Source organism: Triturus cristatus, chromosome 7 (assembly GCF_964204655.1).
Source record: "Triturus cristatus chromosome 7, aTriCri1.1, whole genome shotgun sequence".
NCBI lineage: Eukaryota > Metazoa > Chordata > Amphibia > Caudata > Salamandridae > Triturus > Triturus cristatus.
Window position 1 is genome coordinate 634,180,382 of NC_140590.1, and position 27,822 is coordinate 634,208,203.

The 27,822-nt window shown below is 46.3% G+C and overlaps 1 protein-coding gene across 5 annotated transcripts in view; it reads right to left on the bottom strand.

The window, feature by feature from the left end:
• Nucleotides 1-27,822, bottom strand: part of BPTF (bromodomain PHD finger transcription factor) — a 1,440,172-nt gene that overhangs the window by 124,144 nt on the left and 1,288,206 nt on the right. For 3 of the 5 annotated variants that reach the window (XM_085617259.1, XM_085617258.1, XM_085617260.1), the window contains exons 28-29: nt 12,925-13,098; nt 11,352-11,544 (exon numbers count right to left, since the gene is read on the bottom strand). In XM_085617259.1, coding sequence (XP_085473385.1) covers nt 11,352-11,544; nt 12,925-13,098 — 367 coding nt within the window. The remainder of the gene's footprint in view (nt 1-11,351; nt 11,545-12,924; nt 13,099-27,822) is intronic. The other 2 variants (XM_085617261.1, XM_085617262.1) reach the window with 1 other exon arrangement.

Here is a 27,822-nt window from a genome sequence, read left to right on the forward strand (position 1 = left end):
TGGGTAAGCAAGTTTCTCCTAGTCTCCAAAGACTACCAAAGCAACTACCAATCTGACTGCACCCATAACCTCATCAAATCGCTACACCTACTTTAGATGAGCTTGGCAAACTCTGCACCATATCTAAAGAGCTTGGCGCATCACTAAACAAACACAGGACAACCTATGAGCAGAAGATCATCTCCAAACAAGGACTACTTTCCTCAGAAAGTTCCCAGACCAAAAGATCCAACAACAACAGAGGCCCTCTGGGGGTGCAAACATTTGTATCAGCTTAAGGAATCTTGAGAGAAAAATCTTAAGGAACCGTTGGAGAAACCATAAGAACCTCCACCGGAACAGCTATATGACAATCTCTAGTAACTTAAGTATCACTCACTTCAACAAACCTGAAAGCAAGAGCTGTCAACTGATCTGTGGTGACACGAAACATCAAAACACTGGATAAAAGGGATCAAGAGCACAAATCTCCAATCTTTTACCAGGAAAAATCAACATAACAAATACAAGCAAAGATCACACTATCTTCAGGGCGCCCCAATAAGCACCAGCCATGCATCTTGATTGATGGTAGATGTTTAAGATCCTTAAGAAAGAATGGCATGCATATATTACCTGTTAACTAATTCCAGCTCTGACCTGCTCTTGTCATGTTCGAGGATTTGTACAGCACAGCTTATCACCCGTGAGGGTATCCAGGCGCTAGGAGGGTGTTATCGAAGTCTGTCTGAGGACAATGGTGGGACTAGTCAAAGAGCCAAGTCTTCAGCTTCTTTCAGAATTCCCATGGGGAGAAGGATCAAGACTGATTTGCATATGGCTGGGTCCAATCTGGAATGGCGTGGCGAGCAAAAAAAACAATGGATTTAACCCAGATCTGTGACTGGGGGTGAATGTTTGATTTGGTCATCATCTGTTTTCGCAGTAATTTCTGCCCTAAGTGGGATGGGTATGCCCAGTCTTCGGTCCCATGCTCGCTGCACCACCGGATTCCAGCTAGCCTGGCTGATGAGGGGTGATACCCTGAAACTGGTGCCAGGATGCTTGTTTCTGGTCCAGGTAGGACCTGGCATGGCAGTTCGGGCTGGACTGTTCCCATGGGGAGCAGGGTCAAGACTAATTTGCATATAGCTGGGTCTGAACTGAGGTGGCGAAGTGAGCTAAAGAATGATGATGGATTCAACCCAGATCTGTGACTGGGGGTGGGGAGAGGAGTTGGCCTAACAGCTAGGGCACTCGACCTTGGACCTGGGGAACTGGGTTTGAGTCTCGGTAATGACGCTGAACATCCTGTGCTTCTGGGGAAATCACTTAACCTCCCTGTGCCTAACAAAGAATGAATGTGTGTCCTAATGTAACGTAACTGGTGCTATGTAAAGCGCTCCGATACCTGATTGGATGAGGGTCAAGTTCGCGCTACATAAAACACTGCAAAGAAAAAAAAAAGGATATATGGCAGAGTCCAAGCTGGAATGGCGGGGTTAGTTAAAAAAACAACGGGTTTAACCCAGATCTGTGACTGGGGGTGAATGTTTGATTTGTTCAGCATTCTCTCCATCATTTGTTTGCGCAATAACTTTTGGAATTCCAGCAGTGACGTGGAGGGGGAGGTCGTTTCAGGATTCCGTTGAGAGGTGGGAGAAGCACTGGCCTCTGGCTCCGCTTCTGTGTAGACAGGGTGTGCGGGCGAGTGAGAGATAGGCAAAACAAGGTGCCTGAAGGTTTGGTGGAAGTGGAGGCAGTGGTTCGGGGTGTCCACTGTTATGCAGTGCCTTGAATGAGTGGGAGGAGCTTGAACTGGCATCGTTTCTGGACTGGGAGCCAGTGCAGCTGCCTAAGGGGGGGGGGGGGGGTGATGTGGGTGCGATGAGGGAAGTCAAGGATGTGTCTGGCGGCGTTCTGGATGGTCTAGAGACTTAGGGCACTTTGTTGGACGTCTGGCTTCAGACCTGTGAGTCTTAGCCACCAACTGCATCTTAGCAATAGCCATGATCAAAAAGGTCTGCTGAATCCGCTGCAGCAATTACTTGGTTTGACACTGGCATCCCTTTTTCGAATGACCTCCTGGAAGTCTCGTCTGAGTTCCCTTAGAAGATTGTCTGCAAATTTTTGTAAAGCATTCCTTAAAGACCTGTTGTACCTCTCTAAATGCGATGTAGCACCGGTGGTTTCATGCTGGTTGCCAAATTGCCACACACCTTCCTGCCCACTGAATCCATGCTTTCACTTTCCTTGTAAGTAGGAACAGTGGAGGAAGGTGTAGCTGCTTATGACTTTCGTGCTGCTTAGATTAATATCGACCTGACATTAGAAAAAGCAGGCCCTGGGGTCTGGCACTTGCTTTGCATTTCTTTTGAAGTTGTGATGGGGTCTACTTTACAGATATAGAGGCCGGACAAAAGTTGAGAAAAAGTCAGGCAAAAAGTGACTGGAGGTACCACTCTCTCTGGATCTGCGCTAGCTGGCGCGGGAAAAGAAAGAATTGACGTCAGCGCGCGAGGGCGGCATCTATGTAGCTACCTCGATGTCACCCCGGTGACCACGACGCCGAACGCGGAGTCGACCGACGCCACCTTCCGACGCGCAGGGGTACTGCTGATGACAAAACTTTCCGGATCCAGTCTGATGCCTGGGATAATTCTAAGGTAAGGAATCTATAACAAACTGTTTCTTTCAGATAGGTAGGCAAAGGGTTGGACTGACCTACGTGGAATGGGGAACCAATTGCCAAGATGGATGCTAGAGTCCCAAGGACCAGCTTGTCGGGAAGAAAGACACATATGGAGGCTGAGAGGACAGTGACTGCAGTTCACCGACTCTCTGGACTGGTTGTAATTGCCACTAGGAAGGCCATCTTGATGGTGAGAAGCCAAAGAGGGCAGGTATGAAGCAGCTCAAAGGAGCACAAATCAGAAAAGTAAGAACCAAATTAAGGTCCCATTTAGACATTACAAATGGAGTCGGTGAAAAAGTGCTTTAAGGAACCCATTTACAATAGAGGAGCTGAAGAAGGAAGGTTGATCTGGCAGCCACAGTAAAGTGAAAATGACAGATAAGTAACCCTTTAAGGTGCCCAATACAGAGCCCTCCTGGGCAAGGTAAAGGATGTTTGATACAAAGATAAACAAGACCTGAGAAAGGGGGGGCAGATAAAGGATCAATCTATAACCTATCACACCATGCCACAAATTTTTCCAACGGCCGGAGTATACCATCTTGGTGGAGGGACGCTGGGCTACCAAGAGAACATTGCAGACTTCGGGAAGAAGGTTGAAAGCGGTCAGAGTTGCCGCTCAATTCCCACACATGAAGATGGAGCGTTAACAGCTTCCGATGGAGAACCCTCCCTTAATGCTGCGACAGAAGATCCTCATAAAGGGGCAGCCTGACCGGAAAACTGATGCCCACCCACAACAGCTCAGGATATCAAACTCTCCGAGCCCAGTCTGGTGCTACAAGGATGACTTGGGCCGGTCATTCCTGATCTTCTTGAGAACTCTGGGCAGGAGTGGTATGGGTGGAAAGGCATACAGGAGGCCTGAGCTCCACTAGAGATGAAAAGCATCTCCAAGCGAGAGCCGCCCTGAAACTCCAGCGTGCAAACCCGCTGACATTGTGCGTTCTCGGCAGTGGCGAAAATATCCAAACAAAGCTCTCTCCACTGCTGAAACAGAACATGCAACATCTCCAGAGTGAGACGCCATTCATGAACAGATAGGCATTGGTGGCTGAGTTTGTCTGCCCTGGCGTTCAGTGAGTCTGTCAGGTGTTGAACCACCAGGGATATACCCTGATGTTCAAAGCCATGTCCAGAGGCCTCTTGAGAAAGGGTCCTCAACCCCATCCCGCCCGGTTTGTTTCAGTACAACATGGCGGTAGTGTTGTCCGTGAACACTTGTACGAGCCTTCCTTTGATGGAGGGTATAAAGACTCTCGAAGTCAGTCAGATTGCTCATAGCTCAAACAGGTTGATGTCGACTCTGATCTCCACTTCTACCAGATGGTCGCCCAATCCCAGGAGTGATGCATCGGTCACTACTGTCAGATCTGGTTGGGGAAGGGAGAGGGGTCTGAGGCTGATCAAATCGTGGTTCGTTAACCACCACCACATACCTTTAGTAGTGCCCTCCGAGATCTGGACCATGTCGGAGAGATTCCCCTGATGCTGCGCCCACTGGAGCTTCAGGTCGCACTGCAGACCTTGCATACACTAATGGGCATGTGTCACAAGCACGATGCAGGAGACCATGAGGCCCAGCAGCCTCATAGTCAGTCTCACCAAAACCCAGGAGAGAGGCAGAAACATTGGTATCATTTCCTGAACAACCTGGACTCACCGTTCGGGAGGTTAAGCCCGAAACTGTACTATGTGCAAAACAGCTCTGATGAAGGGGAGATTTCCTTAGAAGGGATAGGTGTGATTTCGGCACGTTGATAGTGAACCCGAGAAAGTGCAGGAGGTCTGCTGTAGTCTGGAGGTGGGAGACGGCAGCCTGGGACGAACCAGCTTTCAACAGCCAGTTGTCGAGACAAGGCAAGACTGGCACCCCTGATCTCCGCAGATGAGCAGCAACCACCGCCATCACCTTCGGTAACACCCGAGGGGTGCTGGTAAGGAAAAAGACTAGCACTGCAAATTGAAAGTGTTCGTGGCCTACCATGAACCACAGGTAACGTCTGTGGGAAGGCAGGATGGGGATGTGGAAATATGCAGCATGCAAGCCCAACGCGACCATCTTGTCCAGGGCAGACAAGACCTGAGCATGAGCATTTTGAATTTCTACTTTTTCAAGAAGGAATTAAGAGGGCGTAAGTCTAGGATAGGACAAAGGTCTCCATCTTTTTTGGGCACCAGAAAGCACCAGGACCTAACTTCTGATGCGGGCACCCACTCTATGGCTCCCTTGGTCAAGAGAGCACTACTTCTTAGCGTAGCAAGGATAGATGGTCTTCTGTTAGTCTGTTGTAAGTAGATCGTATGGAAGGAGTCGCAGCCACAAATGGGAGGAAATAGCCCCTTAGGACAATCTGGAGAACTCAGCTGTCTGAGGTTATCGACCTCCGGTGGTGCAGGTGATGGCATATCCTGCCACTCAATGGTTGCTCGTGATGGTCGAAGGGCACACAAAAGAGGCTTGGAGGCTACGGCTGTTTGGTGATGGGAGGCGTGGACTGGGCCGACCTATGGCTGCCTGACCCTCAGGGTCAATGGGCACGGTGTCCTAGGCTACGTAGAGGCTGGGATGCTTGTGGGACATGGATGACTGTGTGGCTAAAGATGTAGCTGTTCCCACCTTCCGTGGCCACGAAAGGAGCAAACGGCGGTCTGAGGTTAATGGGGAGCCATGGAAAGGCCCATGAACCTGGCCGTAGCCCTGTTGTCCTTGAAGCAATCCAGCGCTGAGTTTGCCTTGTCCCCGAAGAGACTGGAGCCATCAAAGGGCATTTCCATAAGAGAAGCTTGGAAATCCTCTGAAAAGCCAGCTGTTCTCAGCCAGGCATGACATCGTAAGGCCACCAACAAAACCGCTCTACCCAGCGAGTCCTTCGTGTCCAGCCTACACCTGATTGTGAACTTAGCTGCAACTCTCTCATCAGCCACAGCCCAGCAGAGTATGTCCCAGGACTCCACCGGAACCATGGGCAGCATCTGCACAACCAAATCCCAAAGGGAATGGGAGCAATGTCCTAAAAGGCATGCAGTATTCACAGACTGCAAAGCCAGGCTGGCAGAAGAAAACATTTTCTTTCCCAAGTTGTCCAGCCTCTTGGATTCCCTATCGAGGTGGGGGAGGGGGGAGGGAATGCACCAGGATTTACATGGGAAGTGGAGACTTGGACCACCAAGCTCTCCGGGGTAGGGTGTGGGTGAGGAAAGAGGGGTCTCCCAGGGGCAGGGCAATGGTGGTGGGCAATTGTCCTGCCCGTAGGAGCCCTCATGCAGGGCTTGGAACAGGCCACCAGCAGGACGTCCGTAAGGGCTTCATTAAATGGGAGAAGTGGTTCTGAAAGGGTGACTCCTGGTTGAATAACTTCAGTCAAGACGTTTAGTCTTGACAGCCATAGAGGGCAACTGAAGGTCGAGCACCTCAACCGCCCTCCTCATGACCATAGCAAATGCGGCACCCTTCTCTGTAGCCATGGTAGGAGGAGAGACCAAGCCAGTATCTGAAGAGTTGTGCAGTCCAATGCCAGCCCACAATTCCTCACACAAGTCCATGTTGTGTTCTAGGGGCTGGTTTTCTTCGGGGTCTGAGGGCTAGTTTTCTTCAGGATCTAGTGGCCCTTCTAAGCTTCAACAAGTCCAAACCCATATGAATAGGGCTCAGGCTCTGGCCTGGAGGGAATGGCTCCAGTCGGCACCCAAGTCGTCGTTGGACGATGCCTCTCCAGCTCCGTGTGGGGACCAGCATTTGGGAAGGTCCAGGTGGTACGACCAGCGCCGGTCCGGGTCCATCTGTGGATCCAAGGGACCCGACTGGCGCCGAGGGCGTTCTCGGCGTCGGTGAACCAGTAGGGGACCGCTCCTGAATCTGAGGGGTCCGAAGGCGCACCATCGAGAAGGAGCCGGCTAAATACGAGGTGCATGTCCTAATCAAACTCTCAGAGTTTGGGCTGTGGTCGCTCCGGCTCTGGGAAACTCAATGAGGCGCAGAGACAGCCCAGACGCAGGCTCAACAGCAAAGCCAGGCCTCGAGTGAAGACTCCCCCTCTTCTTGTAGGATGACTTCGACAGACGGATTCTACCTAAACAATGGGGGCACGTCTCCACCCTGGTGTTACACATCTGCCCTTAAAAGGCGGCTTCAACTTTGAAGCCTGCCTTTTGGGACGAATACCCAAGTGGCTTCCAGCAGGAGGGATGGTAACACCTCCCTGACCTGCAATCCCTCTTGGTTCTCCTTCCTGAGAGTCATTAGCATATCTTTCCAGGAGGGCAGAAAGCCGTCTCAGGCAGGAGGCTCCATGTGTGACCAGGAAGGCGCAGGAGTTTTAAAGGCAACAAAGTGACAGCTTTGATAAAGAGGCACACTGCAACAAGTTACATTAATTTTCGACTTGAGATACAAGTCAAGATTAATGTAACAAATTGTTTGATACCTCGGAGTTCCTACTTTGGTCGCACTGTTCAGAAGTTAGCACAGCTGAGGGGGTCAGAGTGTAACTCTGTACTCGCCAATTGTGCGACCAAGTCTTTCCACAGGAAAAACTGCAGTTGTGCATGATTTACTGCCAGGGCATCAGAAAGTACATGTCAAACGGGGGTCATATGTTGCACCTTGCCTTTAGGGTCTGGTAGGCCTGCCAGAGGGGTGACTTACACATATGTCATGGGGTAGTGGTGGCTTTGCCATTTCTTTAACCTCTTCCATGCTCATGACGTCTCCTGGCCGTCATGAGTCACGATGGGCGTGTGCGGACGACGGCCGGGAGACGTCATGACCACGCCCAGGAATGGAATGTCCAGCACTGCGGCAGAATTTGCACCGCAGCAAAGAGGTTAAAAGTCGGTCTAGCAGTGCACAACTGCTCTACCTGCCTTCAGTGGTGGAGTGGGAGACTTGTTATGCTTGGGGATCCTCCAGGGTGGCACAATCAGTGGTGCAGGGCTTTGGGAACCCCTCAAACTCAAATGTCCTGGATACCAGGGTACCATTTACTAGGGACTTACAGATAAGTTAACCATTTCCAATTGGGTACAGCCAATTCAACATACAGTTTAGGGTCAGGGCACTGGCACAGAGGACTGGTTAGTAGTGCATGAAGTTGAAAAACCAGCCGCATTAGTTGAAACACTTTGGGATGACCCTACAAAAAAGGCATTTCCTTACAGACGACGTAGCAGGAGAAGGACCGGTGTCACTGCTGGTCCGAGCATTGCAGCCGGATCAGAGTTTGTAGCGCAAAACGACTGGAAAGTCTGCTGCATCACCAGCCAAGAAGGCTTTCTTTGGCAATTTGTCCAACCTCTGGAATAGACCCTAAATTTCCTGAATTGGGGGAGGAAAATATTTGGCAGGGGTCAACAACCCTAAAGATTGATCTTTAACTATGCTGTCTTAACTGTTTCAAAGCAGAATCTGGCTTCTCTCCGAAGAAGAGAGCCCCTGTAAGGGGCATGTCCATTAGTAAAGCCTGCATGTTGCTGGAGAATTTGGTGGACCTCATCCAGGCACAGCTACAAAGAACAACATTAGTACAGACCATCCTGCAAATGTAGTCTGTGGTACCCATACTAGCACAGATAACATACTTTGCTGCATCCTGTCTGTCATTTATTGTCTAAGCCAGGGAATCCTCCAATCCTCCAGGACTGATGGCCAGATTGTAGTGGCGATGTCCCAAAGGGCATGTGTGTATCAGCCCAACAGACAGACTGCGTTTATGGATTGGACAAGCCGGCACAGGGAAACATATGCTTGCAAAAGGCATCAACCCGTTCGGATTTTCTATCACGAATACTGGTTGGAAAGGAGTTTGGGTTCAGGTTACTGGTTGAGGCCTGTAGGACAAGACTCTCTGGAGTAGGGTGCTTATAGACACGTATGGATCATCAGCGCTGGTCTATGATACCTGGCCATCTGCTACCTAACAGGCAGATAAGAGGATGGTTTCAATCAGGTAGTCACCTGAGTATCTGTGAGGGAATCATTACATGGAAGGCTCGTATGTTGCCGACCCAAGCTGCAGAATTTTCATCACAACAATTGTTTTAATGTCAATGGATGGCAGCAGTAATTCTAGTACCTCACCCACTTAATGAACCACGACTTTAATAGAGACACTGTCTTTCATTGGTGGCCCAGAAGGAGAGATACCAAGCCCACTGGCTTTTTATAAATCAAGGTACGAGTCATCATCTGTGTAATGAGGGGGAACCAAGCCATCTTCCTCACCATCATCAATAATATGGGGTGTTCCACCATCAGGTACAGAATCACAGTCAGGACCAAAAAGATAATGGAACCTTTGCTTATAGCTGCAATGCGAAAGAGGCACAGTGTTATACTTTGGGTGCACGAAAACAGGTTGCATTTTTGTAATCTCATAGCGCAACCTAGGTCGAGCTCAAGAAGACTTTGGTTTGAGATCTGACATTGGTATGGAGTCATTGAAAAACTGACAATTGGGAGTGAAGCTCTGGATCCACTGGAAGGCGCATTAAGAACGGAACGTACAGGGGTGGTGCATATGTACAGCTCTGCAGTGTCACTTTCTGAGGGTTATGGAGCTAGCATGGAGCTGCACAATGCCACTTAGCGGTGTACAGGAGAACTACTAAAAAAAACACTCTCCCGATCCACACTGGCACCTAGGAGGATATTCTAATGTGAGGAATTTGCAGTCAGAAGATCTTCTTGCCCAGAGTGCCTTGGAGCTTAGATGCCATGTCAGGAGGAATCGCTGGGAACGCTCTGTTTATTCATGGAAGCAGAAGATATCTGCGCTACCATGTTATCTGGTTTCCAGTGAAAAAAACTGAAATGAAGTATTCGTGGCCTATATTTTCATGCAATAGATCTCCCTACTGTGGATACTGATTGAGGCTACCACCAAGCCTCCTTCAGCTGATCCATTAATGTTTCATTAAATGAAAGCACTGCCTCAAACAAATGCTTATGCTCCAAAATCTCCACAAATAGAAACATTTTTGGATGCTTTATGTGATGCGAGACATCTAGTGTTTCTGTAGCCTTTTGTATCACTGCAGAATATTGAGCCTTCTTGAAAATCAATGGAACATCAGCAGGCATAAACTCGGCCTTTGGTGAGGATTCCATCCCAGAGGTATTGTGTACAATCATCAACACTGACAAATGTGTCTGTAATCCGTAGGAAGCATATTAGCCTCAGCACCCCAACTACCCTTATCCTGAGAGGGTGTATTAAGAAAAAACAAGTGGTCTAAATCAGAACTAAGTCTTCCCTCCTATTAAAATAATTCTCCCTGGACTTTGGGATGTCGGAGGATTCCAATTTCCTTAAGTAGAAAACAGTCTTCTGACTAGCAGTCTTCAAACTAGGCTTAGTTGACAGAATCAATGCAACTCTAAGACCGGTGCTGAGGACACAGTCAAAACCAGCATCCAGCACGGTTCAAGTAGGGGATGAACTGGACCAGAGGCATCAAACTGCGCTGGCAGCAATGGATCCACCACAGAGGTTCTTGAAGGCATACTACTAAGCGGATAGCTGCATATAGCCTTCCTGAAATCCTTCAGCTGTTAGCTGAAGGCTTCCTTAGGAGGAAAATGTACCTGCTACACAAGTTGCAAAGTAGGGATAGTCTCTGAACAGGAAGATGACGGCTCTTTGGCCTTCTTACACCCTCCTGTGCTTGAAAGAAGAAGCCTCCCCCTGGGGGAAGGATCCTATAACCTGAGCTAGTGCCGCCTGACCCCATGACCTAGAGGGAGATCTTGACTAACTCATATGAAGCCCTAATGAGCTTTGTCTTAGTCTCTCTTCTACAACCCTGAACTTCGTCAAGGCACATCAAAAACAAGACATCGTGTACACTGTGTATCAGTCAGACATCTGGCATCAACAAGAAAGTCAGGACCTGAAGCCGGATGACTTTGGAGGCGACATGATACCTCAAAAAAGTTTATGCAAACCAATATAACAAAAGTAGTCCTTGTTTGGCTCACTGTTGAATGCGCCTTACAGAAAGTGTGAAGAATCAGTTCATAAAAATACAATTATTAAAAATAATAAGTGTAGTTACTGTTACAATACTCTGACATTCTATAATCTGTTCGCCTCTGCAGCTTTCTCCAGTGTTGCTGTTCTCACACTGCCTCTGGAGTAACTCAAATTTCTGCACACACTGCCGTTGCTGCTCATAACAATTTTTACTTTACCCATTCACATGGTCATTCCTGTAACGCCAACTCTAACCTCAAGCACTATCATCTGGCATCTATGCTAATATACAACTATCAATGCATTGCTGCAACCACCTAAATCATGCCTACCGCACACAACATTAATTCTGCAAAACTGGTATTGGGTAAAGCAGCTCTGGCTGCCAACACTTGTCTTTCCAAACTTTCTTGCTGTCTACATCAGTACTGACCACAAAATAGGCAAAAAAGCTAATATGATTTATTGCTTTTTCTGTGACAATTTTTTTATAAAATCATTAAATATTGCACTTTAAGGTGGTTTAAGTGCTGTAAATGACATGTTTGGGTGGAAAAATACAAGGGCTGCATTATCATTATTGTCACTGGGGGATGGCTCAGGCATAAACACAGAACAAATTGATGTTAAGATAAAATCACCAGATACACAGTGACACAATATCTGTTCTCGAAGTAACATTAGAACCATCAGTAAATCTTCACCTGTAAAGAGCGGAGAACTCTCTTGAGTCCCTCATAATCCTTTTCAGTGAGTGGACTGAACATGGTCATTGCATCCTCTGTAGACTGGCACTGAGGACAGACGTATTCATCAATTTGATCTGCCTCACTTTGCAAAATACCTACACAGCGCCCATGATACCAGTTCTGACATCTATCACAGCCAATGTAAAATCTGTAAGGTTCAAAATGTGAAATGTTAATCACACACAATGTGACAAACATCACATGCAAAATAACAGAGCTAGGTTTTATAATATTGAGTTGGATTATGAATATTTTACTCTTCACATAGAAAATACAACATATAAAACACAAACTTAAAATGCTTAGTGACAGTAACTGATATAATTTGCTTTATAGTGGTTAAGGTAGATACTATTTTCCAACCACAATATTTTTGCATAACACAGAATAGTTTAAACAAAGACAAAATATAAAAATAAGCATTAACAAATAGGTGGTGTGTGTAATACACTGGTTATGATGCATGCAAACCTCAGCAAATACTTTGCTTCAGGCAATGATCTGTTAATGCTCAGACTTACCCACGCTGACCAATTTATGTCAAAACCTTAGTTTGTTTGAATGGAAGTTTTAATGCAGGTAACATTTCTTGCGATAAAAAATAAGGCTCCAGTGTTTTACAGAATACCTCAATCAATTGATTATCAATTGAATATAGCAACAATAATAACTATTTAAAGAATGTACTTGTTTATACATTTTCTCGTTTGCCTTTTGTTTCCTCTGGCTTTTATGTTAGTTCTTTTGCGCAGACTGATCTGAATGCAATTCTCCAGCATCAGAGGATCAGTTCTAGCACCTACAGCATCAGTGCATGATTCTCGTGACAGCACTTCGAACATGTCCAAGTGTGCACAGGAAATACACATACAAGGAATGAGAAGGTGCCAGCTTTCACACACTTGCTTTTCTTGACCTCCCTGATCAGACTGCTGACGGGTGGTTGTTTTAGTCACAAGGTGCTATTCAATCAGGATGTGTTCCCAAACAGCCATATTGTATCGGATTGCCCCAGATGAGACATCTAGATGGCAATGTAGTCAGGGGCAAATCTTGCATTCAATCTAAAGATCTCAACTAAGAACTGTATGGCCAGCAACAGAGCAATTAATGGTTTTATTGGCCACATACTTCTTCTGCTACAGTTTGCTATTTAGTACACAACATTAATTTATACTATAAAAGAACAGTTAAGTGATGCGTTTTGAAAATCTATCCAAAATCATTACTGATCAGCGATGTCAGTTTTGAGGGCAAGAAATGTGAGATTCACTGATTGCCTAACAGAGAACTAAGTGACATCAGAGATGCTCATAACGTCTCTAGATGGGTTGTGTTCATTCACACCAAACTACATGCTTTTGGCTTGGTCGAAACGTGGAATGGGAAATGGAAGAAAATAAAGGTGAAAAATATATGTATATATAAAACACCAGTAATTACATATGCAGAAAAAACGTCTTAAATAACTGACGTCAGAGCAATATGCTACCTATACATTAAATAAGATGCTCTTAACAGAACTCACTGTGACTCATCATAAGGTGTTCTGCAGATACAGTATAATTCCTCATTGCTGCCCTCTTGTGCCCGCTTACAATCATTACAGATGTACACATCCAGTTTCTTAGCTTCCTTTTCTGTGATGCCAACACAGTCTCCGTGATACCAGTTAGTACACAGATCACAGCCAATATAGAACCTAAAAGTGTTCACAATGAAAATGACAATGTAATTGTCATTTCAAACTGTAAATTCGTTTCTTCCCTGCATTTTCTGTCTCTACAAGTCTGCCAAGATTTGCAAACACATGCCATGCAAGGACAATAATGGAAGCTGCGTATGTGGATTCAACAGTTGACCTCGGGAAAATAAATCAATCATAAATCATTGGTATAATATAGCTTAAACTGCAGATAAAACGGTACAGTAAGAACCAATCCGGTCTGTAAAGTTTGCATGCCAATTATTTTCACAACAGGCACATACATTCTTGACTTTCAACATAAACTAAAAAGTACATTACCTAGTACATTAACCACATTAAGTACATTAGTATGTAACTGATTGAATATCGGGATATCAATCAGTGACGGTATTAGCAGTATTTCATGCTTCTTTGACAGTGAATATAAAATGCACGTGCTAAATTTCAGCTTAAAGATTTGCACACTAAAGACTTTGGAGCCAGTTCACAACTGCAAATAAGCCCAGTCTTTTCTGCACTCAACACTAATTTTTGCATTCATTTTAAGCACACTAAACGAAACCAAAGCAACGTGGCTGCGCACAAAGTGTTAATTTGACTGAATAGGATTATTAGGATAAATGCAGTATATATTCTATTTATATTCTGGCTACAAAGTTCAGCTTGGGATATTTGCATTCGGAAACTCAAACTTCTTATAGCACTTATAATTAATGTTTTAATAAAGCATGCATTCCAAACGAGAATTTAACAATGGCTTTAATGTCAACAATAGTGTCCTTGTCTGCCTTTTGTGTTTCTTTAAAGTAATAAGCTAACACTTGAGAGCTATCTCATGATTTAAAAGAAAAATAGTTGTTTTTTGTACTAAGGGTCGTCTGCTGCCGATTACTTACAAACTAATTATGTTACGTTGTAGAGTGATTTGGGCAAGCTTTATCCAAAATTCTGACTGACTAATTTAAATTCTGCCATTTATAAGGGTTTCAAGCCTTTTTATTGACCACAACGGTGTTCCTTTGTCTCAAAAGAGAAGCATCCCTGGGAGAAATAATTTCTCGAAAGAGTAACATGCTTGTATGCAACGAAGATAGTTAGAACTAGCATGCTGTTGCTTGAAGAATCGTCGAAGCAGCTAAGAATAGGTGTGCGACTATATGACTTCATAATTACACCGAAACTTGTCACTCAGACGAGCAACTGCCAAATTGTGCAATTGTTAAAGTAAGACTTCATTGCCTCACAGATTTCTAAGCATTTGCATTTCCATTCAGGGTGGAACTGCTTAACTACAACCAGGCACTGAGACAACAAAACTAAAGCGACAAGTCAAGTCAAAAAATACTTTTATTGATTCTTTAAAAATCGTAAAAGGATGGCAAACCATCATGAAATACTGATTCTTAACATTAAATAAGCATATGTGTAAAACCTTTTAAAAAAAAAAAAAAAAAAACATTAATCAAAAAGAAAACCTTAAAAGATCATGATCATTGTTAAAAGGTCAGCCAGCGGGTTGTATGATAGCTACTTGGCTTGAAGCAATTTTGTCCAGTTCTTTTGCTGCTGTTTTCCAGAATTTTATGGTGCTACAGGAGAGAGGAGTCGAGAGCCCTCCAAGACACCTAATGACCGCAGCTCTACATGTTCTGATCTGTTCATTCCTTAAAATCTCCCGAAGAATGGATTTGCGTGTTTTCAATAAAAAAGGGCATATACACAATAAATGTAGTAATGACTTCTCCCCTTGACCACAAAGGCGACATTCCTTCGATGGCCATACGAATTTCCATTGCGGGGTTAGATCCTTTGAGGGGAATGATCCCAGTCGCAGCAACATCAAGTTATGCTTTTTATGATAAGAAATATGTTCAATCAAATACCGTTGCGGTTTTAGCCTCTGATAGGTCTGTATCACGGCCCAGGCGTGGTATTTTTTTGAAAAAGTATTTTTATCAGTTAGTAGGGAGTTCCTCTTAATTGCGGTGTTCACCGCGTTTTTGAATCCAGAATACATTACTGGTATTGACCAGACCTCCTCTAGCTGTAACGCCGACAAGGATTCCTGCAGGATTGTCGTCGTCGAGTTAGCTTGTCGAGCTTGATTTTCACGCTCAACCCAACAACGGTGGGCTAGAGTATTATCTTCTGCCTCCTTCATCCTCCAGTAGTACTTCACTAAGGCACCTTGTCTGGCCATGATCTGTTTTTTTAATCCAAATTCTAAACGGATTTGGTCTTGTGAGATGTGTAACGGTATTGAAAACAATCTTTTGAAAAATATGGATTGTGCTGTATTTAAGGTAGTGGCATCTTTAGTGTTCAGGATTTCTAAGCCATACGCGATGGAGGGTAGAAATTTTGCGGTTATCACTTGTAGCAGGTGACCGGTCGACCAACCTATGAGCTTTTTTTTCAGAACTTTGAAGGCGAACAACAGTTGTTTTGCTTTTATACATCCTTGTTCCATGTGTTGTTTAAAGTTAAGCTTGCTGTCTAGCAAGGAGCCTAGATATTTATAAGAGGTAACGCAGGCTAATGGTTGTTTGCCCAATGACTTTGGTCTTTTGATGGTTGATCGTAAGTTGGTTTAAGGTGGTGTAGGCTCCTAGTCCCGTGATCAGTTTCTGCAGGCCGGCTGGAGTTTGTGCTAGCAACACTATGTCATCTGCGTACTGAAGGCATGCGTTGGTATTTTGCCCAGTTTTGGGGCGTCAGCTGGAATTGACTGAAGGCACTTGTCAAGATCTGACGTATAAATGTTGAACAAGCAAGGTGCTAATACACAACTTTATTTTGGCCCATTTGATGTTGGGATCTTTCCGGTTACACTGGACCCGTCTCCTTTCTTAATTTGCACCCAGGTGTGAGAATACAGGTTGATAATGGCCTCCAAGAGTCTGGACGGGACCCCCAAGCCTGCATCTTAGCCCACAGAGAGGCTCTCTGAACTTTGTCGAAAGCCGCTTTAAGGTCCACGAAGCAGGCATACAGGGGCCTTGATTTTACGAAGGTTTGATTAGCTAAAAGGGTGACCGCAGAGATGTTCGTTAGGGTACCCATCCCCGCCCGAAATCCAGTTTGCGTGGGAGGTATTACGTTTTTTAGACTGACCCAAGCCTCTAATTCTACTAGGAGATTAGATGCGTAAATTTTCGCCTCTACGTCTATCAACGCAATCAATCTGTAGTTGGAGGGGTCCGAACGGGAACCCGACTTATAGATTGGATTAAGGATACTTCCTCTCCAGGACTCAGGGATTAAACAATCTGCTGTGACTTTGGAAAAAAGAGGAGTCAGAACTTGGGACCAGAATGCGGGGTCATGCCGAAATGGGGCATTTGGTAGTGCGTTCGGACCTGGGGCTCCCTCAGATTTTAAGTTCTTTATAATTTTTAGCACTTGAATTTCAGGGAACAGCACTAAATCCTCAAGGGATTCGAGGTTCTTGATACCAATAACTATCTCGGCCTCCCGCCTCCTTCACTGTTAGTGATTCGCAGTTTGGAGCCAATTGAGGTGCAGCTCCATTGTATAGGAGTTCAATGTAAGCTCTCCATGTGGCCTCCAGTATATCCGAATGATGATGTCGATTCCGGCCATTGGTTAGTTGGTTAATTTGTTCCCAGAAAAGCCTGGAATCCCCCAATTTGCAAGCGTAATGAAGTTTGGCCCAAATATGTCCTTGGTGCTCTTTGTTTGTGAGTTTTATGTCATTTTTTAGCTGTTTTCTAGTTTTTGAGATTAACAGCAGAACTTCCTGGTGGCAATCGGGTCCCCGAGATCGTAATTGTCTGAGGTATTTATTTAGTTGTTGTTTTTATTTCCTCAGATTATTGTTGAACCAGACAGCCCCTTTTGAATTTCCAGCTTTGCGGGCATGGGCATTTTTTGAAAATGTATTATTAATTTCTTAAATAAAAGACTCCCAAGCTTTTATGGTTAGAGTTTCGGGATTGGATTTTTCCAAAAGACTGGTGTAAGTACTTACAATGGCCTCGATGTTGTTCTTATTCCAGCGGAGGCGTTTTAAATTATAGCGTTGTGTTAAAGATGATAGCGCCTTTGCTTTTTCTGAGGTTATGAAAGATATTAATAACGAAAAAGATTGTGGTTGGTGGTCACTTTCCGCCCTATCTTTTATCTGAAAATTTGCGATGTACGGGAAAAGGTCGTAATCTGTAAAAGTATAATCAATAGTAGAGCGTGTTTTTTGTGTAACCCTAGTGTATGCTGCGGGCCGATCTGCAAAGCAACAAGCCCCACTAACTTACGCTATCCTCCCAGTACTTTACCATAAATGTTTGAAGGGGAGGTTGCGGAGCCACTGTATAAACTGGAAGACTTTCATATGAGTACCTTGGGTTGTTGAGGATCAATCGTGCACTGTGTTGCTTATTTCTTGGGAGATGGCACCTTTATTTTAACAACTGAAAAATCAGTCTGACACACCGAAGGCATTCCTACAAAAGAAAAAGGTAAGGTGGAGGGGGTGGGGGCGGAGCTTGCCTAAGCTCATAATGGCTGCGTAGCTCGGGAGCTCCGGCCAGCCGCTGTAATATTTGCAAATTATCCTACATCAGTTCAGCTTAATTGCTCTAACCCCAGCCAATTGTCGAATCGGAACGCTTGACCTCTGTGTAGGTCTGACCAGGGGCTCCGGAGACGAGTGGATCGCCTGATACAGATCATCGGCGTGAAGGCCTGACCTCGAACTCAGTGCGCCGAGGTTACGTTGCAGGAACTGCAACCGTAAGCAGCCAAAGACAAGGACATCCAGCGTGTGGCCCGTCTCTAGCGGATCGACGGTGAGGGTTGCACTACACTCCTGCCCGTGGGAGCTTGCCGACTCCCTGGAGCCTGATAACGCAGCGGGGAGGATGAGCGGAGCCCGTCCGGAGTGCCCGCCAACGACGTGCGGCTGAATTGATGCTGTTGGGCCTCCGGCGGTTAAGCAACCACTCGCCGTCGGACAGACAGTTTGTTCCTGCAGGGCAGCTGCCAGGTTGATGAACGCCAGTAAGTGGCGTGAAAAAGTGGGAATCTGAGCGCAAGCAGTTCGCCCGGTTGGGGCTTCCGCCCACATAACAGATCGAGAGCTGAGGTGAACAGGGGTGAGGAGCGCTGACATCGCAATGGTCCCAGGCATATAAACCAGGAGGCGCTGAGGGAAATCCTAGCTCGTCCCAGTGCAGGGAAGTGGCAAGTTGCTCCCTCCTGTCCCCCCTCCCTTTCGGACAGGGCGTAGATGCGCTTCTCACTGCGCACAAAGGGAAGTACAGTGAGAACCGGACACTGGGATCAACTGAGGCTGCTGGTGGAAGGCGGAGCAGGCGGATATTACCGCGTTGCAGCGGAGTTTGCGCTGTGGCCTGTGCCGGACTCCCACGTCAGGTGTGACAACTGGATGGAGAGACACCAGAACTGAACCTGCGACGTCTTCCAAACCAAAAGAGCTAGCAACACCTGGTGGTCAAGGAATAGTTCTGTCACTGTCAAGGCACATTGGCAGACTGCGTCTGTAATATTGTACTGAACTGAGCCATTGGAGTGTACGTGTGCATTGCTTCATAGCACCAGAGAGAGACTTGCAACTTTACACGAAAGCAGCGGGATAGGTTGGGCTCCCTCTGTATCTAGGGACCTATAGACGTCCGGTCACTACTACTCCTTGAGGTCAGCTCTGTAGAGTGCACTGACATCACGCTAGGGGGCCACCAGGCCTAGCTGGGAACACCGGAAGACCGTATAGCAATTTGAAGGCGCTCGCTCCTAAATGCAGTCGAAACAGCCTGTAAAGTATCACCGGGAATGACCTCAGCAAAGTGCTTTCTGGGGGTTGTCTGAGGAGGACTGGCATTACAACTGGGAGGCAACGCTGCGAAGGTCCTGTACGATCTCTTGTTGGCGATCGGGATAAGCCAAGCTGTCGGCGCAATCATGGGAAAAACGGATAAAACCCAGGCGAAGCTACAATTTGAACAAAAGAAATCTAGGCAGCGGGAACACGCGCCAGAAGAGAGTACCAACTCGCAAACAGAACCGCTGGATCCGGTGAAGTGTGATATTCGCACCGCGCTGGCTGTTATACAAAAGAGCTTGTCCACTATTGATAGCAAAATAGACTCCTTATCATATCATATGGATAGAATGATGGAGAGCTTGGACAAACAGGCGGAGTGCATTGACATGATGGAACGTAGGGTTACGGAAGTGGAAGAGGCCCAGACCGAAACGGATACTATACAGAAACAAATGGGGAAGGCGCTCCAGTCCCTACAAGACAAAGCAGAAGACCTTGAGGCCAGCTGCCGAAGAAGCAATCTTCGAATTACGGGCTTTCCGGAATCCACAAGCGTTGGGAACATGGAGATTTTTGTGAAGAAGCTACTGAAGACGCTGTTGGGTAACGAAACGTTCTCCTCAATATTTGTGGTAGAGTGCGCACACCGCTCGCTGGGCCCGAAACCTCCTCCTGGTGCTCCGCCGAGACCTATCATTGCAAAACTGCTGAACTACCGAGATAGAGATGTTGCTTTTAAAGTTGCTCGGGAGAAACAAACGCTACAATACGAGGGATCCATAATTTCGCTCTATCCGGACTTCAAGCTCAGAGTTCAGGAAGCGCGCAAACAACTTGCGCCACTGAAAAGACAATTAAGGGAACAGAACCTGGACTACGCTATGCTGTTCCCGGCGCGACTCCGAGTAAACAGACAAGGGCGATCTTGGATTTTCACGGACCCCAAAATGTTACAAAAAGCCCTGAAGGATTGGTCGAGAAACAAGCCTACCAACAGCGAGCAGCCTAGCGAAGAAGGAGCGACAGGGGGCAGCCTGGACGAGCACGACTAGCTACTGGGACGATCGATTTGTGAGATAAGTCCTTCTGCTAGCAGTGTAAATTGAGACACTTAATGAGCAATAGATGCTTCTCTAGAGAAGCGGAGTACTGAGAAAGGTGTGGTTTAATGTCGGCCTCTGATCAGATAGTTTAACAGCGATGGCGGTAATGGGCGGGGGAAGGGGACTCTGAAACTAGTTTAACAATTTATGACGGGGAGCTATGATGAAGAAAGTACTGTTATGTAAGGGACCTGATGCAATAGATGATATAGACGGTGTAGAGTGTGCAGTTTACAAATTCCCACAGCTTAGTATAGGTAGGGCTTAGGCAAGATCGACCCATGAGTGAGAACCACTACTTAAAGTTCAATGTTGTTTTTGTTGTTTGAATCATTAAATGTGATTTTGTTTCACGGATTATAGGGTTTGTATGGGGGGATTTCACCTAAGCGCAGTTGTGGGATGCTTAGCGTGGGAGGGGGTGAAGGGGGGCACAGAGTCAACAATTGTTTGTGAACGTAAAGGTATACTTACTGCACAATTTGAGCATCGATTGGTTAGCAAGGACAGACCGACAGCAAACATAACAGCACATTCGATAATGATAGTGGAGAAGCCAAGAAGCATACATGACCCAGGCCCAGCACAGTTAAATAAACATCTTATCCTGGAATGTCTGCGGTCTTATTGACTACAGGAATCTTAGGAAGGTCATTTGGGAGGCTTAGGAGCCCCGGACCTGGATCTATGCTACAGGGCGGTGCAAAGTGCGCATGCTCATTTTTGGATAGATGGCCCCCCATAATTTAATTTAATTTAATTGTGGGTTTATATAGCGCTAGAATCGACTCCCGGAGGAGTATCTCCGCGCTTCGACCGCTGGGGAACCCGTCCTGGCTCACCCCGAGAGATGGTCCCTAATGGGTATCTCTAAGGTGCGACCAAGCGTCCCCGGCGGTCTGGGGGGCCGTTGTGAAGATGAGGCAAGCTAATGCCCAGAGTTGCCGAGTGTGGTCCCTGACTGGAGTAGGCACCGAGGCGAGAATTATCGAGCCCGCTGACCCTGGTCCACGACCCTGCCGCGTTGGGAATCGAACCCTGGTCCCGGGCCGTCCTCTGCTTACGGGTCTGCCGCCTCTAACCAGTGAGCCACACCTCTCCATAGCACTCCTCATGTTATGTTATGTTATGTTATGTTATAACAATTTATATAGCGCAACAGCTGCCCCAACAAAGGGGCGTCCCGGCACTCCTGACAGGACTAAGCCCTCAAGACACCTTCCAACACAGATTAGACTTTGGGGAAGAGATGGGTCTTAAGGGCCTTCCTGAAAAGCAGATAATCCTTTAGACCACGAATAAATGCTGGGAGAGAATTCCACAGTCTGGCTGCCTTATACCTAAAAGATCTACCGCCTGCCCTGGTTTTCTTAACCCGTGGCACCTTCAACAGGTTTTGGCTAGAGGATCGAAGTTGGCGCGTGGGCTCATAAGGCTGGATCAGGTCTGTTAACATCTGTGGAGAAGCCAGCTTCCATGCCTTGAAGACCACACAAAGTGCCTTGAACTCTATACGTCTTTCCATAGGCAACCAGTGTAGTCTTCGAATTGCATCCGAGGCAGAGCTAGATCTACGTAGACCTAGCAACATTCTAGCCGCAGCGGTCTGGACTCTCTGTAACCTGTGGACCTCAACCTTATTGGCCCCCAAATAGAGAGTCGAAGCATAGTCCAGCCGTGACAGTATTGTGGCTTGAATAATCAGCTGTAGGGGCATCAAAGAACTTAAAAATAGACTTAAAGCTCCTAAGCAGCTTCCTCATGTACAGATTGAGAAAGCTGTAGCTGCACCTATTCCACTGCCGGCCCTATTATTTAACCCGCCTGATCGGAGGACGGGTATACTCTATTCTCTTAATGCTACAGTCCATGCCTGGCATCGTCTTCTGAAAACACAAGATGGAGCCATTCTGTATTCTCCACTGACTCCCCTTACCTGGTGCAGTTGGCTTCCACCCTGCAAAGACCGAGGCGTGACTAAGGCATTAGGCTCGATCGATATTCGAGTGATAGGCGATTGTTCTCGGAGGGCACGGCGAAAACATGGGAAGACATGGTGGCTTCGGAACGCATTACCACGCTACTCACTAAATTTCAGTTCCATAGAACAAGACAGGCATTATTGTATATACGGGGCAGTGCCCTGGCAGAGCCGCCAGAAGTCGCCGCACTTACATACACGATTAAAACTGACTCACCTACCAAAATAGTATCTAACATCCATAAACGTTCTCAGGAGTATAGAGCCAACCATCACACTAAGGCCCGGCTAGCCTGACAGGCGGACCTGGGAACAGACCTTGACGATGCTACGTGGAAATACTGCTGCGAAAGCACGAAGAGGATATCACTGAATGGTAGACACAGACTGATCCACTTTAAGTTTTTAACAGGGTATATTATACCCCAGAGAGATGATTCAGGTACGGGCTGCGAGACACGGCGGACTGCGACCGCTGCGGCTCACGGGAAGCAGACTTTCCACCTGGCCTGGTTATGTCCGGGGATTGCGAACTATTGGGATCAGCTTTTTTTAAATCTAGGAGAGATTATTGATATGGCACTGACACCGGACCCCATGCTGGCCCTACTGGGATATTGCAAACAAGTACCAAAAGCAGTCTGGCGACTGGTAGACATGGCACTCCTGATAGCTAAGCGCAGAGTGGAGATTTGCTGGTCCCGGGGTCCAGCCCCCACTGTTATAAGCTGGGCGAAAGACATGGTGTTTTGGTGCAAGCAAACAGAAAATTACAGTGAACTCCTCCCCCTGCATAGCTATCCTAAAAACTTCTGGGGGTTGTATAGAACATACATACTCACTAAAGACGATGAGGAGATAGGCATGGTTGAGCCCGCACATGAGGAGGAGGGAGTGAGGTGAAGCAAAGCAACAGCAACGTGCTAGCATATCACAGTAATATTGGGGTATGAACGAACAATAGCGAGTCAAACCATGTCGAGTTAGATACAAAGAATTACAGATGGATGACGCAAGTTGTTACGCCCTGTACAGTTATTGCATGATAGCTACCTGGATTTTAAACCAAATTCAAGTAACGGTCTGTATACTGCTATCAATTGTAACGCCAAGTATAAGTGTTATACTGAATGTAAATCTTACCAGACAATGAATATGTATAAAATGACTCGATGACACTTTGTAATACGCAAAATTCTAATAAAGGTTTAAAAAAGAAAAAAAAAATTCCTACAAAGGAAAAAACGGAACCACTTTCATGACTCGATGATTGCAGTTCTTTATCAAACTATATATCCAGTTTCAAAATGATTCAGTGACAAGTGTGTGATGATACCATGAACACTCAACAAAGAAGATATAATTTGAAGACTTGTTTCTAGTGATTAGGAAAAACACGGATAACCTAAAATTTAACAGCGATCCAATCAATTTATTTCCCCTTTGTTCCAGCAAACCTCATGGTTTTCTTCCCTTGCAGATAAGCTTTTTTTAAATATATTTTATGAATTCAAGTAGCATTCTCAACATGTAATACTGCAAACACCTACTCAAACGTGTTGAATTATTGCACAACCTTTTCAACCTAAGATTAGTTTCAGAGGTACAGGACATATAGGAATTATAGTGGAAATGTTCAAACACTTGAAATATACTCCTGGGCAAGGTTCAAATGTGTCAATAGAATTTATCAAGACACCTGGATGATCCCTGCAGCTCACAAACATATCAGTGGAAACTAACTAATGCTCATGTTTAAATGATAGAGTCTAATGCCATTCCAACCCTACAAAGGGAGTCTAAGTAAAAATCCTTGATTCATCATGCATTTAACACCAATATGTTTATTAACACCAGCCGAAGCTGAAATTCGGCCACCTGAAAGGACAAATTCGGCCACCTGAAAGGACTGATTTGAGATATATATATATATATATGGAAAATGCTACTTACCAGTATGCATCTGTTCTTGGCATGTAGAGCTGTAGATTTGTATACTTATGCATAGATCGCCATCTGGTGTTGGGCTCGGATGGTTGCACTTTGTTTTTGTCTTGGAAGAAGTCTTTGTAGTCATGAGGTAGGTGACTCCTCCTTAGGACGATAGTGCGCATGGGCATCAACTCCATCTCCAGATTGTTTTTGCCATGGAGGGTTATGACGGAGTTAGTAAAAATGAGAAAAGATGTCCATGTGTAATGTATCGAAGTAAGATAGTACTGGAATAGATAGAGGTATCCGGGGAAATGGGTGGGCGTATACAAATCTACAGCTCTACATGCCAAGAACAGATGCATACTGGTAAGTAGCATTTTTCTCGATTAGCTGTATGAACACTCGAGCTGGCAGTGAGTGTTGAGGATGAAATGTTGTCAATAGAGCTTGTATGGCGGTTATCCTGACTGGGCTGGGGTATGCTAAAGCTTTTGAAGTGTCTATGGGAGCCCCTAGATATTGTTGTATGCTGGATGGTTGGAGGAGGGATTTGGTGAGGTTTACCGTGAATCCCAAATCGTGAAGCAGTTGCATTGTTTTGTGTGTGTGTTGCACACAGTTGCTGTGTGACCTGGCTTTTATGAGCCAGTCGCCCAGATAAGGGAAGACATGAATGTGCTGCCTTCGTAAGTGGGCCGCAACTACTGCTAGACACTTGGTGAAGACTCTGGGTGCTGTAGTTAACCCGAATGGGAGGACTTTGAATTGGTAGTGTTGTCCGTCTATGACGGACCTGAGATATTTCCTGTGAGCAGGGTGAAAGGGAATATGAAAGTAGGCTTCCTTTACGTCAGAGTGGAGAGAAAGTTGCCCTGTTGAAGCAGTGGAGCACCTGTTGGAGAGTGACCATGTGGAAGTGATCTGACTGAATGTACAGGTTTAGGGGTCTGAGGTCCAATATGGGCCTGAGAGAGCCGTCCCTTTTTATGATTAGGAAATATAGGGAGTAAACCCCTGTGCCTTGATGAGGCAAGGGGACTGGTTCTATTGCATGCTTTTGTAATAGAGAGAGAACCTCTTGTTTGAGAAGTGTCAGATGTTCTGAGGACATTGGACGTTGTCTGGGAGGAATATCTGGGGGAGTAGAGGTGAGTTCCAGGCAATAACCATACTGGATAATTTGTCTTACCCACTTGTCTGTTGTGATTGAATTCAAGACAGGAAGGAACTGTGAAAGACGTCCCCCGACAGGAGTGGGATGATCGGGGGGAAGTGCAGGGAAGTCACTGTTTGGTGGTAGAGGAGTTGCGGTTATTTGTTGCCGCAACCTCTTCCTTAACCATTGTTGCCTCTGTAGCCTCCGCGCAAGGATCCTTTGGAGGACGTTTGAGCGGGGCTCTAATAGGAAGAAGAGGGATGTTCTGAGCCAATGGTTTTGGAGCCAGCCCTGTAGAAGGAGCAGCGAAAAGAACCTCTAGGGGGAAGGGATTTGTAAGGCCCCCATGGACTTAGCAGTGTCGGTATCTTTTTTCATCTTTTCTAAAGATGTGTCAACTGAGGGCCCGAAAAGATGCTCTTGATAAAAGGGCTGATTAAGAATAGCCGATTGCACCTCATTTGAATCCGGAGACCCGGAGTCAAGCATGCCTGCGCAACAAAACGCTAGTGTTAATGGCACGAGATGTGGTATCAGCCGCGTCAAGCGCACATTTACTTGAGGTGTTTGTGATCAATTTCCCCTCTTGTATAAGGTCATTAGATTTTTGTTTGTACTGGTCAGGAAGGTGTTTCATGAGCTTTTCAAGCTCATCATAATGTGCTCTGTTGTACCAGGCCAATAAAGCTTGGGCATTGGCAATCCGCCAATGATTCGCAGCCTGTGACGCAATCCGTTTACCAGATGCGTCTATTCGTTTGGACTCTTTATCAGGCAGGGGAGTGTCTCCTGTACTTTGCGAGTTTGCCCTCTTGTGTGCATTAGACACCACAAGAGAATCTAAAGGGACTTGACCTTTAATGTCAATTGGGTCATTGGGAGCTGCCTTATATTTTTTGTCTACCCAGGTGTTGAGAATTCTGGCCCTGACACGGTCTTTAAACACTTCAGGAGCATGATTGAGCATGCCCTTTAGCATTGGCAGGGTGCGCGTGGATTTTTGCGAGGGTGCAAAAGTTTCAAGTAAAAAATCTTCCTCTGAGGGATCAGAATGTAACTCTACCCCGTGGTATTGGGCGGCCCTATTGATTAGTTGCGCAAACCCAATATTGTCATCAGGTGGTGATGGTCTAGATGGGTAGAGGTCTGGATCATTATGTGGGTCGGGATCTGTGTTGTAGACATCCCAAGGGTCTACTTTGTGTGGTATCACCATCATTATCCCCATCTGGATCTATAATTCCCACCCCCATCGGTATCCTCATCATCTGGTGTTTGAGGTGAAAAAGTATGTTGTGGGGAGTGAGGTAGAGAAATTGTAAGATTTGGATCAGCTGGAGGAGGAGAAGGAGGTGGAGAGGTGCTAGTACTCATCTCCTTTCGCTTCAAAGGTATTTCAGGTTCCTCTGAAGTGCCCAGTTTTCTCTTTTTTGGAGGTTTTGCGACGACTTTGCCAGTCTCTGGATCAATAAAAAGAGTTTTTTGTTTTGAATCCGAAAAGTCAGGTAGAGACTGTGTGTCTTTTTTTGGTGCCGAAGATTTTGGGTCAGAATGTTCTTTGGATAGAGTCTCTGAGGCTTTTTGCTTGGGCTCCCTAGGTTTTATAGGAGTTTGTGGCTCCGAGACTTTTTTCGGCTCCAGCGATTTATTCGGCTCCGACAATTTTTTCTGCTCTGAGGGCGTGTTCGGCTCCGAAGATTTTTTAGGTTCTGACTGTTTGTCTTTGGTATGTTTCGACGCAGAGGTGTTCGGCGTCGGGGCTGTCTTCGGTGCCGACAAAGCAGGGCACATCTTTGGTCTTGTGCTTCGGTGCTGAAGGTGACTTTTCGGCACCAGAATGGGACCGAGCCAGAAGGCGTGTCTTTAGGTTTCATAGCCGGGTCAGAGGGCGGGGCGTCTGAAACATGTTGCCGGTGTCTACCCGAGCCCGAGGTTTTGGGAGAGGAGTTTCGGTACTCACAGACCGCTGAGCTGGGGTGATTGTCTCCTCTTTGATGTCGAAGTTGTCGGCCTCGGAGACGGAAATGTCTTCTTCATCACCTTGTTGCTCCGGCTGGACATTGGGATCTGCTCCGAAGATGTCCGGTATCGAGCTGCTTCCGCGAGACATATCGTGATGTCGAGCCCGACGATCACAGATGGTTTTCTTCGACCTGAACAATGCACAGGGCTCACAGTTTCGGTCTTCGTGCTCCGGGGAGAGGCAGAGATTGCAAACCTCGTGCAAGTCTGTGTGTGGAAACTTAGCACCACACCCGGGGCATTTTTTAAAGGGAGTCCTTTCCACTGACTGCAGGCGTGGTCGGCGTGGATAGGCCCAACGACCCGCGTCAAAGATCGAGGAGTTTGTTTTTAATGATGCGCGTCAAAAGGGAAACTCGATCGAGACAATACCGTCGATTGGCGAGGAAAGCGCGTCGCAGGGGGGTTCGAAACCGATATCGACCCGTAGCGCAGCAAATCACATCCGAACCTTGGCGGAAAAAAACAATCTGGAGATAGAGTTGATGCCCATGCACACTATGGTCATAAGGAGGAGTCACCTACCTCGTGACTATAAAGACTTCCCCCAAGACAAAAACAAAGTGCAACCATCCGAGCCCAACACCAGATGGCGATCTATGCATAATAAAGTATACGATCTACAGCTCATATGCCTCGAATATATATATATCAGCATTTGAAAAGCGCACAGCTACCTCCGGAGAGGTGTCCCGGCGCTGGGGATCCTTAGGAAGAT